This window comes from Syngnathoides biaculeatus, chromosome 17 (assembly GCF_019802595.1).
Source record: "Syngnathoides biaculeatus isolate LvHL_M chromosome 17, ASM1980259v1, whole genome shotgun sequence".
NCBI lineage: Eukaryota > Metazoa > Chordata > Actinopteri > Syngnathiformes > Syngnathidae > Syngnathoides > Syngnathoides biaculeatus.
In genome coordinates, this window is record NC_084656.1 from 5,135,744 (window position 1) to 5,146,919 (window position 11,176).

Consider the following 11,176-nt stretch of genomic DNA (forward strand, 5'->3'; position numbering starts at 1 on the left):
TACTGCAAAAGCACTACTTATTGGTCTGTGTCACAAAGTATGTGTACTACATTACATGCATCTTCATCGAGTTTCAGTTTGGATGGCAATGCAGTCATTGTAAATTAGCACACCAGAGGCAAATGAGTGGAGCGGGGAATAATTTGTCTCTGCCTTTTCGACAAAACTTGCAAATGTGGGTGCTAACACGGATTCCTCCATTAACATAAATCCAGTGACATCAGCATGACACCGACAGTTTCTTTCAACACAAAGGCGCATGGACAGTCTTTCTCGGGTGTTAGCACTTTCTAGTGGAGCATGTATTTTTTTTCTTAATTCTCTGTGAAATACAATCAATAAAACTAATCTCATCAGAAAACTGTGGTTACGACTGAACAGTTATTTGGAGGTCTATTAATAAAAAAGGGGTGGTGCTGGCATTCCTTAGATTTGTGGAGTCAAACAGATTGCGCTTATAAAGATGCTCCGGGTAAAAGGGTGCCGAAGAATGTCTTTTTTATCATATTTTTGCGTAACCTGACAATCTGTGTTGGAAAATCTTTGTTTGTTGTAAGCACGAACTACCTGGGACATGAGATGACTCTCCCTGCAACTTCAAGGCTTCTTAAAAAATATTATTCAGTCTTTTACATCCGCCCCATTCCACTCCTCCATCATCCTCCTTCCCTTTATTGTCTTTGTAAAAACTAAATTAGAGATGTTTCAACTGATCAAGGTGACAAAAACATCTAAAATAGCATACAAAACCATTTGTTTATAGTGAATTGTAATAACAGAGAATAAACATGGATTACTTTTTCTTTCATTCTTTTGTAAGTCCTCACTCTTTAATCGCTTGTCCTTGCTTCTTTCATCTTTATTTAATATCCTGCTGTTTCTTGTATTTTGTGTGTTTCGGCAAATTTTACCTCCAACCATACCCCTCTCAGTCTTCTAGTTTTTAATTGTTCACAATCTCTTTTCTCTAACAACCGTTATCTCAGTCCACCCCACTGCCCTTCCCTTCGACCAATTTTCTCTTTCATTCTTTTGCCTCTCTCTCTCGCTCTCTCTCTCTCTCTCTCTCAGCACGACATCAATTGCTACTATCCAGCTGGACTGAGGATGTTTATTTCATGCTTTTAACATGCAGCAGCCTAATGACTTGTAATTGCTTCAACTGCGCAACAAGCTCAGGGTCAGGGGCCAGAGCAGTGCCAGTCTCTCCAGTCCACCAGTACCAGGATGGAAGTGGAGGGGAAGAGATGCAGTGCTTGAGACCTAATATGCAAAGGTTTTTGTAAGTTTGATGGAAATTTTAGTATGACTCGATGTTAGTAGAAATCAATGACAGATGATAGAGTGGATCTTGGGTTTGAAACGTAAAAGGAGATCGGATGTGGAAGACGGCTAAAGGTTAAAGGTGTCATAATAAGCAGAACAAAATTGTGGAGATCAAAATCCTGCCAAAAAGTTCATATCGAGTGGGACAAAGAACTTTTGAGTTTATGTGAGAGAGCAGTGAATATAAACGGCAAAAAGTGGACTTTGGACCAAGGCCATGGAATTATTGGAGGTATTCTATCGTAGGAAGCTCCGGAAGAAGCAGAAGAAAGCGGCACTGGGCCGGTCCGAGGGGGCGCTTTGTCGCTCACCGTCGGAGGCCAGCGTCAACAACCTGGCGAGTGGCCTCATTTCCAGAGTCCTCAGATTCACATCCAGGTACAATGTCTCTATTATTTAAGTACATTAAAGGGGCTTTTTCTAACAACAAACTCATCTATTGGGAAACGAGTAGCCTCCGATCACAAGTGCAACAATGTGTCTTTAGATGACTTTAGATGATTTCATGTATATACAGTACTTGTGTACTCAACTGCTCCAAAATTATATATACAGTAAATCATTTATTTGTTCATCCGTTTATGCGAGTGAGGCAGAGTGACGGACAGGAAAAATTAAAAGGTCTTCTATTAGATGGCAGGAAGTACATATAGTCATTAATGTATCCACTTTTTGCGACATTTTTGTTTCTTGTGTGCCGTGAGATTTTTCAATTGTAAAATATGTTCCTTGGCTTCATCAAGGTTGGACATCACTCCTCTAAGATTCAGGTCAGATATTCTTATAAGTTAGGTCAAAGCAACATTACAACATAACGGGAATAATGGGCGCTAACTTACTGTAATTAAATTATTTTATTGTGATTATATTACTTCACCTACACCAAAACTTTAGACCATGATTTGACAGAACTGCAGCATGTTTATGCACATCCGTTAGCGCTAGCACTAGCTTGATAGGCTACATAATGTGTTGTTGTTTGGTTGTTAGCCATATTGTATTAAACGTATGTCAACATAACTCAAGGAATCCTTGAATGAAAGCCCTCTCCCGAGAACCAGTGAGGACCAATGCATGTTTTTCCCCGTTTTCTTCTTAGAATACAGTTGGCGCAATCTACTCCTGTTGTTGTCGCCAGAGTAACAAGTGTATCTGGTCCTATTTGAGTTGACAAGGTAAACCCCAATGATTTTGAAGAATAGGATGCAGTAGTATCGGTGTACAAGATTTTATTGCAGTAGTCTGACATAGTGCAACCGCGAAAGAGCAAATCTTTCTTGTAGTCTGATCTGCGCATTACATGTCTGTCTTAGACGTGTTGTCTGTCCCACACTGCCAATATGTTATTTTTCTAAAATAACTTTAGCGTCAGATATTTGCAGTACTATGTCAAAAGACATGCAACAGCTAAAAATAAACTACCCATTGGATTCAAATTTACTGTGCATGATGGCGATGTGGAATAAATGTCTTTTGCGGAGCTGATCAATGATGTGATTCGGCGAATTATGACTTTAAACCTGATCATGTGATCAGCATCCAAACAACATAAAATGCTAAATAGCCAATTACATTGAGTCTAATATGTTTTCGTTCATTCATTCGTTTGCAATGCTGCTTATCCTGTTTAGGGTCACAGGGTGCTGGAGCTCGATGCAACTGACTTTGGGCGAAGGCACACTACACCCTGAACTGGTAACCAATTAGTGGAAAAGCACATATAGACAAGGTCGACCACTCACAGTCACTTCCACACTGTCACTGAGTGGGAACTGAATCCACGGTGTATGCATTGAAGTTAGACACTTGCACAACTCGACCATCAATGAATCACATCATAAGAAGTACAAAAAATGAATTGATCGGTTTTTGTATAATGGTAGCACATGCTAAAACATTGAGGTATTCCAGTCATGTCCTGTCATTATGTACAGTAGGTTCATGAAGTTCTCTGACATGCAGGATTTCACGTCTCTGTCTGCTACTTATGCAGATACAATCTTTTCCTGTTTGTCTGGATCCATAAATATGGAGTAGCCAAGAGTATCAAGATCAATGTTCTTATATTGGTGTTGTGCTTTTATGGGTTCTGATGGAAACAAAATTATTATAATCAGCTTCATAATCATCAGTCAATCATTACTTTGTAGTTCTATCAAAGTTACTTTTTTTTAAAAAAAGAACTCCCCATAAGAAATGTTCATTCATTTATTGTATGTATTTATTAATTTAACGTTTTTTTTCCAGGTAAATTTCTCATTTGTAATGCTGACCTGGCTGGTTGTTGGGGTGACATGTAAAATTGAAAAGAAAACAATAAATAGTAAAATAAAAACTAATGTGAATGTGACAGGCCATTTTATAGATTTAGCACTTCTTTCACAATTAACAGAATACTTACTGTTAAACATTTACTAATACAACGTGTCAACAACCATCGTCGTGACCGTTCATTTTCCTTGTGAGAGGAATGATTTGAAATCAGTTTTTTTCATTTTGAACACTGGAACTTGTGGTAATTGACGCAAATACTACTTACTAATCAAAGTTATAATTTATTGAGAACTCGTGCGGCGCTTCAAAAAAATCAAGACGTGTACGTGTGCGTGTGTATGTGTATTTGTATAATTTTAATGTCACTTTATTTTTGTAGTTTTAAAAACAATTTCCCAGTTTCAAATGTCCCTTCTACTTACATTTTTCTCATTTCCATTTCATTCTTTGGGGATTCCCTTCACTTAATAGAGTATCAATGTCTGATCAAGAGGTTACATCCTGTTTCTTTTTGCCCAAATACGTGTATATTCAATGGATTTTTGGGGGTTTGGTTGTGTACTGCATAGCTTTGTTTAAAAAAAAATGCATTTTGATTGAGATCATTTATGTAGAATATTCTGGGAAAGATAGAAAGGGAAAGATTGTTCAGAAGTGAGTCAGGTCCCAATGGAATGGCACCGTACAGCTGTGGATATTTGTCTTGTTACCGTGGGAGGATTCCACAAGATGAATTCATTCAAATACTCAATTTCTCAACTCTGAAAATGTTTTTTGTTGTCATTGCAAACATAAAGTTTGAATTGTTTGTTTCGTGCATTAAGGACATTTTATCTCTAACTGTAGATCTTTTGGTGAGATTTCCAGCTGGCATAATAATGAATTTGTTTTTAGGAAACTACTTCACATCTTCCACAAATGTGAATGAAATTAGATATAAATGTACACTATACGCTTCCATTTCCAGCATCTTTATTCCACTCCTTGTATGAAATTGGATTATGTTATTAGGCCCCAGAGATGATGAAGTTCTGCTTTTAAACAAAGCAAACAGATGAATGAGAGGGGAGGGAGGAAAGAATGTGTTTGTCCAAGAAAACACCTCTTAGTTTGTACACAGTGCAGTTGTGGAACACTGCAAACTATATCAAAAGTAAACATTTGGTTAGAGTTCTCAGGAAGTACATTTTGAATTCTGCAAGTGTACCGAATGAAATCTCTTGTAAACCTAAGTACCGGTAATCATTCTTCATTTTAATGTCGTAAAATGAAACTCGGCCAATAGTCTGACATTGCCAATCTATTTTCTTCTGTGTATGAAACCCACAGACGCAGTGAGCCGGTATCTCGTCCTCACTCGTGGCATTCAACAAAAGTGGGTGAAGGTCAGCAGGAGTCAGATCAGGAAGGGATGGACACCATGAGCAGTGCCTGGCATCACAATTACCATGCAAGGTCAGTGCGTCTTCAACAGCTATTTTGATTGGTTGGTTAACTACCTCAAAATTGAATATAAAACAAAACATACTGCAGCAACCAAAACTTTGTCTGAGCTTGGTTCAATTTCACTTGCTGAGTGAACATTTTTAAAATGTATTTAACATCGGCAAGCCGTATGTTGGGGGATTGGTTAGCAGATCCGCCTCACGTTTCTGAGGGGGCAGGTCCAAATCCGACCTCCCCTGTGTGGCAATTGCATGTTCTTCCTGCATGAGTTTTCTCCAGCTATGCTAGTTTCCTCCTACACTATAAGAACATGCACGTTTAATTGAAGACTCTAAATTGTCAGTAGGTGTGAATGTGATTATAAGTGCAAATGGTTATTTGTTTCTATGTGGCCAGTGGGTCTACCCCGCTTCTTGCCCAGAGTCAGGTTGGATAGGCCCCAGCAACCTGAGGTGCAGAAAATGCACGGGTGGATGGTTGGATGGATGGATGGATGGAAAATCCATATGGTGATATTGGGTATTATAGTTGTTGATATACACGTTTTTTTTTTTTTTTGCAAAACCTAAAATTAAAAAGTTAATGTTATATGACTCTCCCCAATGCAATGTTAAACAGTAAACATGGTACATGTCACGACCTATCGATACGGAGGAGGACCCAAACGCAGGACTCCGGAGATGCAGAGGGAGTTTGGGAAAAGTGTTCATTCGTTTCAAAGTCGGGGATCAGGCAGACAGTCAAGTGCAGCAGCGGTAGTTAGGACATCAGGCGTAGAAAGCAGGTCCCCGGGCAGGCAGGGGTCGGTACACGGGAGATCGATCAGAGAATGCAGGAGTATCAAAGACGTCAAGCTTACAGGGTCGGTCGGAGGACAGGCAGAGGTCAGTACACCAGGGTTCACGATCAAGAATATGGGAGTGCAGGAACGGGGCAGGAGTTGCGACGATCTGACGAAGACAAGTTATCCCCTGGGTCCTATAAATACCGGGGTGAATCGGCGAGGATAATGAGGCGCAGGTATGCGCCACCTAATCAGCGCCGGTGAGCTGGGACCCGCCCAGCCAGCGCTGGACTGGCACGACCATAACAGTACATGTGAATCACCTGTTGTGTTTTATATGCAGAATTATTTTTAGAACAGGCTTTAATGCGTTCAAATTAAGTTTGGTTTTCGTCAATTATTTGTATTACTTTGTGGAGGAGGCCCCATAGCTCAGTGGTTAGAGCACTGGTTTGGAAAACCAGGGGTTGTGGGTTCATATCCCACTGGGGCCTCCACTCCCTGAGAAGGGTTGCGTCAGGAAGGGCATCCGGCGTAAAAATTGTGCCAAACATATGTGCGTTCATCTGAGATGACACGCTGTGGCAACCCCGGAAGGGACAAGCTGAAAGAAACACACATTTGTATTACTTTGTGGACTTTTGGTGCTTGATACAAGCAAGAGGAAAGACCTGTGTTCTGCGCCTAGTACTGTACTACACCCCAGTGGTTCGGGACTCCAGTGTTATAGATGTGTTTTGCAATTGTAACTTCTTATGACATTAGCCCTCTCCACGATATGCCTGATTTATTAAAGTCTACAATTGCATGCATTAAATTGCATGTTGATTCATTGTAACATATTGTGGACAACATGTAAAAAAAAAAAGGATGGAGGGTGCCGTATTTAAGGCCTGCTGCACACCAAGTATTCTGTCTGAACCCGACTGAACTGGTGCGCAGTGTGCAGTGTTCCGCAGCTAATTTCGTGAGTGGGCGAATCCTCAGCCACTGATTTTGCATGAGGTAGCGATGTCGCAGATTATAGCCAGTCTTATTCATAATTACTGTATATGCCTCTTATACTGTATGTAGATATGTACCTGTGGAAGAAATAGCAGAGTTTTTAGTCATTGCCACCAAAATGCTTGTAAATGATGGACGTAGTGTAGGAGGTACAATGAATGGGGGTGAGGCTTATTGCCCCACTCTCAGTTTTATTTTCGCCCACATCCTCTCCCCATTGACTCAGTCGTTTTTTATATTTTAGTAAAAATGATACTGAAATGATACAGTAGAATGTACTGTATGTCTATCAAGGCTGGGTGGCAGCTACAGTCTCAAGACTCCGTAGATCAAATTGCTCAATGTGCAGTCTTTTTGCATTGATCCAGTCCAACCCAGGTTTAGTCCCAAGATTTTTGATCTTAAGGCAGATGTGATGTCCTTTACCATGAACATTTGGGAGAGGACCACAAGCGTAAAATTGAGTTTCAAGTGAAGGAACTCAAAATGTTAGTGGAAGAGAAAACAACTATAACTGCTTACAGAAAATAAATTTGGCAAGTAATTTTGTTAGATTTAACTCGTGCTGAGTCCATGGCATTTGGATTTACGTAGACATTGTCTGTGTACATTTAAAACTTGGGAGACCACAATTCAAAAACTGCTCTGGGAGAGTCCAGCACCAACTGCCACCACATGTTGAAATGACCCAGATGCACAGTAATGCAGCACTGACAGGAATTTGTCATACTGTAGGTGCTACGGCATAACTCTGGACTGTGAGTGGTCCCATGTGATCTCTAAGATCAGGGGAATCAATTTCATTTTTATTGCGGGCCAAGCCTGTGGCAAGTTTTCATGTTCTCCCTGTGTCTGTGTCGGTTTTCTCCAGGCACTGGTTTCCTCCCACATCCCAAAAACATTCATGGTAGGGTGATTGAAGAAACTAAATTCCCCCTAGGTGTGATTGTAAGTACGACTGTTGTCTGCCTCCATTTGCCCTGTGATTGGCTGGCAACTGGTTCAGGGTGTACCCCGCCTCTTGCCTGAGGATAGCTGGGATAGGCTACAGCACTCCCACGACTCTTGTGAGGATAAGTGGCCCAAATAATGGATGAATCAACCTACCATGCATGTTTCTTGGGATGTGGAAAGAAACCTGAGTTCCCAGAGAAAAGCCACACAAGCTTGAGGAGAACATGCAAATTCCACACAGACAAGGCCGGATTTCAACACAAGTCCTCAGAACCATGAGACACATGTGCTAACGCTAAACGAAAAATTAGCCATCAGAATTTGTCTCAGGTTTGAGAAATAAAGTTGGTCGAATGAAATAAATCTATTTATATATACTGTATTACTTCCACAACTTGCAAAATGGACTGTGCGACAATTTTGCTGCTTTGGCAGACTCCATGCTGGGTGTAACCGCTTAATAGGTCTGCTTTAATATGAGCAGTCAACGTTTAGTCAAGTGGTACTTTGTGTGATGTTGTGTATTACTGTACATTTCTCTCATGTAAAGAGCTGCTGTTGGTCCTAAGATTTATATCATCAGAGTAAGTGACATCAGCGTTTTTGTTAAACAGGAGTAAATAGAAGTGAAAGCCTCTGACATGACTCTTTTTGTTAGGTGGGGGCATTGACGCTAACACCCAAAGAGAGAGGGAATTCTTCATGTTCCCTCCCCACGTCACCTCTGGGTCTCCCATGGCAACATCTCACCCCTTACAGTAGATAACACACACTCTAAGAAATTGTGGATAGAAGCAGAGGGGGTGATGGAAGTTTTTGAAACAGGGGAAGTTACTGACACGGAAAGAAGAACGACAGACAAAGAATGCCCTCTTTTCAAAACTAATAATTAGATTGTGTTCGCTTGGAAGAGTTGGTGAATCAAAGTGTGTGACGTAGACACACTCAAACAAGCACACACGCACACATGCACACAGCAACCTCATTTTGGGAATACGTCTCAAGCATTTTATATTGGCAGGTTGGTAATAAATAAACTGCTTGAATTTTAGTGTTGCGTTTTCATTGTTTGATAAGTGCTCAACTACGAGTGGAAAGGCGTTTGCATGCAAATTGTTTAAGAGAATTGTTTGCACGTTACAGTAGGTAAACATACAGTTGCAGTCAGATGTTTTCATGTATATATATTTACATACCCCCTACATGTCATTCATGCCCATATATGTGTATATATGGGCATGAATGACATGTAGGGGGGACTTTGCAGTTTTAAAATCGCCACCAAGATTTGCATTGATGTGTTGCTAATTCAGAGTTACTCCTGAATGGGCATCTTTTTCCAGTTCCAGATGTGCGTATTCCAACAGTTTCAGCAAAGCTCTTGAAGCCCAAGCTAATAATTCAGTGTAGAGTAAGAAAGTCACCTCGTCTGTCATGGTTGTTCTTCCTTTGGTTTCTTAAAAAACAAAATAGAAAATAGAAGAAAAAAATCAGTAATTGGAGATACGCGATGGGGCCAAAGAGGGATAATTAATTCATCAATCATTTTATGAATGTACCACTTTTGGGTTTATACAAATTTCCCTCTTTCATGGGGGGATTTTAATGTTCAATTTGAATAATTCTTTTACCCAGGTAGAATCATTATACAATGGACATCGTCAAAGTGTTTTAGGAAAAAGAATTGTCCAGAAACCGTCTATATAGGGTAAACTTACACAATGAAGCGCAAATATATACATACAGTATATGCTTATATTTGGTTACATTTCGCTGATCAAGTTTCACCTTAACCAAATGCTTTTTGTAGTCTTCAACAAGATTCTGTTTGATTTTAATTAGATATTTGACCACTTTTGCTAGAATTGGTAGCTTCTTCACATATAGGCTTTTAATCATAGTCCACAAATACTCAATAGGGTTCAAGTTGGTAATTTTTTAACTGTCCATTTTCATTTACAGTTCAATTAACCTACATTAAATATGTTTACGATGTTTAAGTTTAGATTCCCCTGACTGTGAGAAACACAATTACACAATTATCAACATGCAAAAAAGAAAATGTGAGTTTTGTGAATATTAAAACATATTATTTAGTTGATTTAGGCTGGGTTTTTCCCTAAACTTATTTGAATCAAAGTAACCTCTGCAGGACTCTATTTGTCTAATGCACCATATTTATTGGTTTATGTCAGTGATTCTCAAAGTATTGTTCTGTACATACAGGAAAGGATACTGCCTGGTACTGCAAGATGATAATCATATATTTGTCTTGAAATGTGCGTCTGTCTGTATGTTTAGCAGTGCCTCCACCACTGACCTCTCAGGCGGGTTTGAGTCGGATGGCGGCTACTTGAGGAAGAGTCCTGACCAGTACAGCTCAAGAGGCAGCATGGAGAGCCTGGATCCTCCTCAGTCTGCGCACTTCCAGCATCACCACACACTGGGCCATCACTCCCACAGTGGGCCTCACCATGCCTATTCCTCCTGCCAACAGCTATCCTCTTCCAGGTTCGTATGAACAATAAAAAGAATTTAATAAAGTGAAGCCCAGACATGTAAGAGGGTACATTTTACCGAAGCTTAGCTATGGACTGGAAACTGAGGTACAGAGTCCTCCAGTCCACGGTGCTGCCTTTAATGACTGGCATGTACAGTAATTTGACAAATGATTGCATGAACAGAGTCAGCCAACAATGGCTGGAGAAAGTTTCTATATTTAAATCACAAATATTAATTCGTAAAGGTAATTACATCCCTGGCAATTCTTTGGCTAAAATCAGAATCAGCTGTAATGGCCAAGTGTGTAAAAACACATAAGGAATTTTTCTCCGGCAGTCGGTCCTGCCCTGGTATGACAGAAAGCCGAAAGATCACACTGTCTAAACAAATGTTTTTGGCCACTTCCTGACTACATCAACAGTAGGTAAATTGGATAAAAATATCATTGGACCACCTTATTCAAAATCTTGCAGTCATTTGGGAAGAGAAACTTAAAATATTGTTATTGCTTTCAGGGGTTATTCCCTTCAGTCACTTCTTTTCTAGGTAAAATACATGCTCTATATGGTTTAAATATGGGGATTGACTTCCTTACTTTAAAACCAGGAAAACCTATTGCTATGCAAACTTCAAAAGGTTCTTGCACAACTGCCCATTGGCCAATGAAAAATTGGCATAACCCATTCATCCCACCAAGCTGTTTAAATGCCTCCATAGAGTTTGATTCTTGATACTGTGCCAAAGAGCAGAGAAGTGACAGTAAGAGAAAGTCAGACTGACACTCACATGAGAAATTTCTCTAAAAAAACAGCACATATTATGAGGTATGTTTCCTCCTACAATTTCTAACTCAAATTGTCCAATAAACCGCATGCGTCCTTCCAG

General features: G+C 40.0%; 1 protein-coding gene and 1 non-coding gene across 6 annotated transcripts in view; both read left to right on the forward strand.

Moving 5' to 3' along the window:
* shroom3 (shroom family member 3) overlaps positions 1–11,176 on the forward strand; it is a 96,613-nt gene that overhangs the window by 58,633 nt on the left and 26,804 nt on the right. For 2 of the 5 annotated variants that reach the window (XM_061802184.1, XM_061802185.1), the window contains 3 exons: positions 1,573–1,704; positions 4,930–5,055; positions 10,091–10,300. In XM_061802184.1, the coding sequence (XP_061658168.1) occupies positions 1,573–1,704; positions 4,930–5,055; positions 10,091–10,300 (468 nt within the window). The remainder of the gene's footprint in view (positions 1–1,572; positions 1,705–4,929; positions 5,056–10,090; positions 10,301–11,176) is intronic. The other 3 variants (XM_061802186.1, XM_061802187.1, XM_061802188.1) reach the window with 3 other exon arrangements.
* On the forward strand, positions 6,252–6,324 carry trnas-gga (transfer RNA serine (anticodon GGA)). The gene has a single exon. It is a non-coding gene; the product is annotated as a tRNA-Ser (tRNA).